The sequence below is a fragment of the Ostrea edulis genome, chromosome 9 (genome assembly GCF_947568905.1).
Source record: "Ostrea edulis chromosome 9, xbOstEdul1.1, whole genome shotgun sequence".
Classification (NCBI taxonomy): domain Eukaryota; kingdom Metazoa; phylum Mollusca; class Bivalvia; order Ostreida; family Ostreidae; genus Ostrea; species Ostrea edulis.
In genome coordinates, this window is record NC_079172.1 from 58021756 (window position 1) to 58024166 (window position 2411).

Below are 2411 nucleotides of genomic sequence, written 5' to 3' on the forward strand. Positions count from 1 at the left end.
AAAGCCATCTAATAAATCATATACCGATTTGAAAACATTAATTGCAAAACACTTGAAACCTAAACCACTGGCGATCGCAGAACGATTTAGATTTAACCAGAGAAATCAGGGCAAACAGAAAACAGGAAAGCTAAGTGAACACTATGATTTTGGTGAATTCTTGAATCAAGTTCTAAGTGACCGTTTAGTGTGTGGTCTTTCATCGGTGGCAACCCAGCGAAAATTACTGGCGGAAGACAAGCTTGACTTGAAAAAAGCCATGGAGGTAGCAATTTCTATGGAGCTCGCTGAGAATGAAGCCCGTAAATTAAAGGTTGACGTACAGGATGTTCATGGACATGAAAGTGTACACAAAGTAAGTGTGACAAAAGGTAAACCTTGCTACAGGTGTGGAAAAACTAACCATACCCCAGACCAGTGCTTTTACAAAAACAGTAAATGCCACACGTGCAATGAAATTGGACATATACATATAATGTGCTTAAAAAAGAAATCAGGGCAACATAAAAAAAACAAAAAAGGAAGTCCAAGTTAAATTTTGTGTCCGAGAATCAAGAAGAGGATAACAGTGGAAATGAACATTGGCCCATTTTCTCACTGTCAGGGGAACATGGAAGGGTCAAGGAGATAAAGATATCATTGACACTGGAAAATGAACCCATAGAAATGGACTTGGACACTGGCGCTTCTATATCAGTGATATCAGAACAGCAGTACAAGGCCAAGTTAGAGGGAAAAAAAGTGACATTGCGTCCAAGTACTGCTATTCTGAAGACTTACTCAGGAGAAATGTTAGGAGTTCTGGGTGAAGTGAATGTACATGTGAAATATCAGACACATAATAAATTCTTACCTGTTGTCATGGTGAAAGGAAATGGACCAGCATTTGGTAGGAATTGGATGGAAGCTATAAAACTGGACTGGCAGTCAATTCATTTTGTGGCTGGGGATTTGAAAAAGTATTCAGTGTTTGATAACAAACTGGGATGTATCAAAAGTGTAACAGCAACCTTGAATGTCAAGGAGGATGTGCAACCAAAATTCTTCAAGCCACGACCAGTGCCATTTGCTCTGCGTGATAAGATATCTGCTGAGTTAGACCGACTTGAGCGGACAGGCATCCTAAAGAAAATTGAGTGTTCGGATTGGGCAGCGCCAATAGTCCCAGCAATGAAAGCTGATGGATCTGTACGAATATGTGGAGACTTTAAAGTTACTGTAAATCCATACCTGGATATTCAGGAATACCATTTTCCGACAAGTGAGGAGTTGTTCACTAAGCTAAATGGTGGAGAAAAGTTTTCTAAGTTGGACTTATATCAAGCTTATAACCAAGTAGTTTTGGCGGAAGGGTCTATGAAGTATTTGACGATAAACACACATCAAGGACTGTACCAATATACTCGTTTACCTTTTGGCATTGCGTCAGCTCCTGCTATTTTCCAGCGCACCATGGATACGATTCTCCAAGGTCTCGACAAAGTTGGATACATACTTGATGATATCTTTGTAACCGGTGCAAATGACAATGAACACAAACATATCTTGGAAAATACACTTAAACGATTAGATAGTTATGGTGTGAAGTTGCAGAAGTCCAAGTGTCAGTTCATGCAGGACCAAGTCGATTACTTTGCTTTTGTGGTGAGCAAGGAGGGAATTAAACCTTCACCGAAGAAAGTTGAGGCAATTAAGAACATGGATGATCCAAAGTCTAAGAAGGAACTACAGATATGGTTGGGAATTGTGAACTATTATCGAAAATTTATGATGTAAAATTGTTCCATGGAACTGGACTCAAGAGTGTTCTGAGGACTGTGTCAAGGTCAAAGACTTACTTGTTTTCTCACAGGTAATGGCTCACTATGACCCTCACAAACCGCTGGTGTTAGCTGTGGATGCTTCCGGATATGGATTAGGTGCTGTGATCTCGCATACCGATGGTGTGAATGAAAAACCTATTGCATATGCTTAGCGAACAATGATCTCAGCTGCGAAAAAAACTATTCGCAAATAGAAATGGAGGCCTTAGCAATAATCTTTGGAGTGACAAAATTCCATTCATATTTGTATGGGCGGATGTTCACGCTTATCACAGACCACAAACCCTTAACTAGCATATTTGGACCTAAGAAAGGCAAAACAGTTCTAACTGCTTCGAGATTGCAGCGATGGGCAATTCAACTGTCATCTTACAAGTTTGACATTAAATACCGATCTACTCGGAAACATCAAAATGCGGATACTCTCTCACGTTTTCCAATGGCGTGTGTCGACCAAGAGTTAAGGACACAGTTTGATAGTGAGACTGAACAAATTCACAAAATACAGATAAGAAACTTACCTGTGACCGCGCATAAAGTGGCTGCTGCAATAAAGAATGACGTGGTTCTTTCCCACGTAATGGAATT

At 40.1% G+C, this 2411-nt stretch overlaps 1 protein-coding gene across 1 annotated transcript; it reads left to right on the forward strand.

Annotated features, from left to right (window-relative positions):
- Positions 1-666: 666 nt before the first annotated feature.
- Positions 667-1776, forward strand: LOC130050572 (uncharacterized protein K02A2.6-like). Its single transcript, XM_056150796.1, has one exon. The coding sequence runs from the start codon at positions 667-669 to the stop codon at positions 1774-1776; it is 1110 nt and encodes a 369-aa protein (XP_056006771.1).
- The last annotated feature ends 635 nt before the right edge of the window (positions 1777-2411 follow it).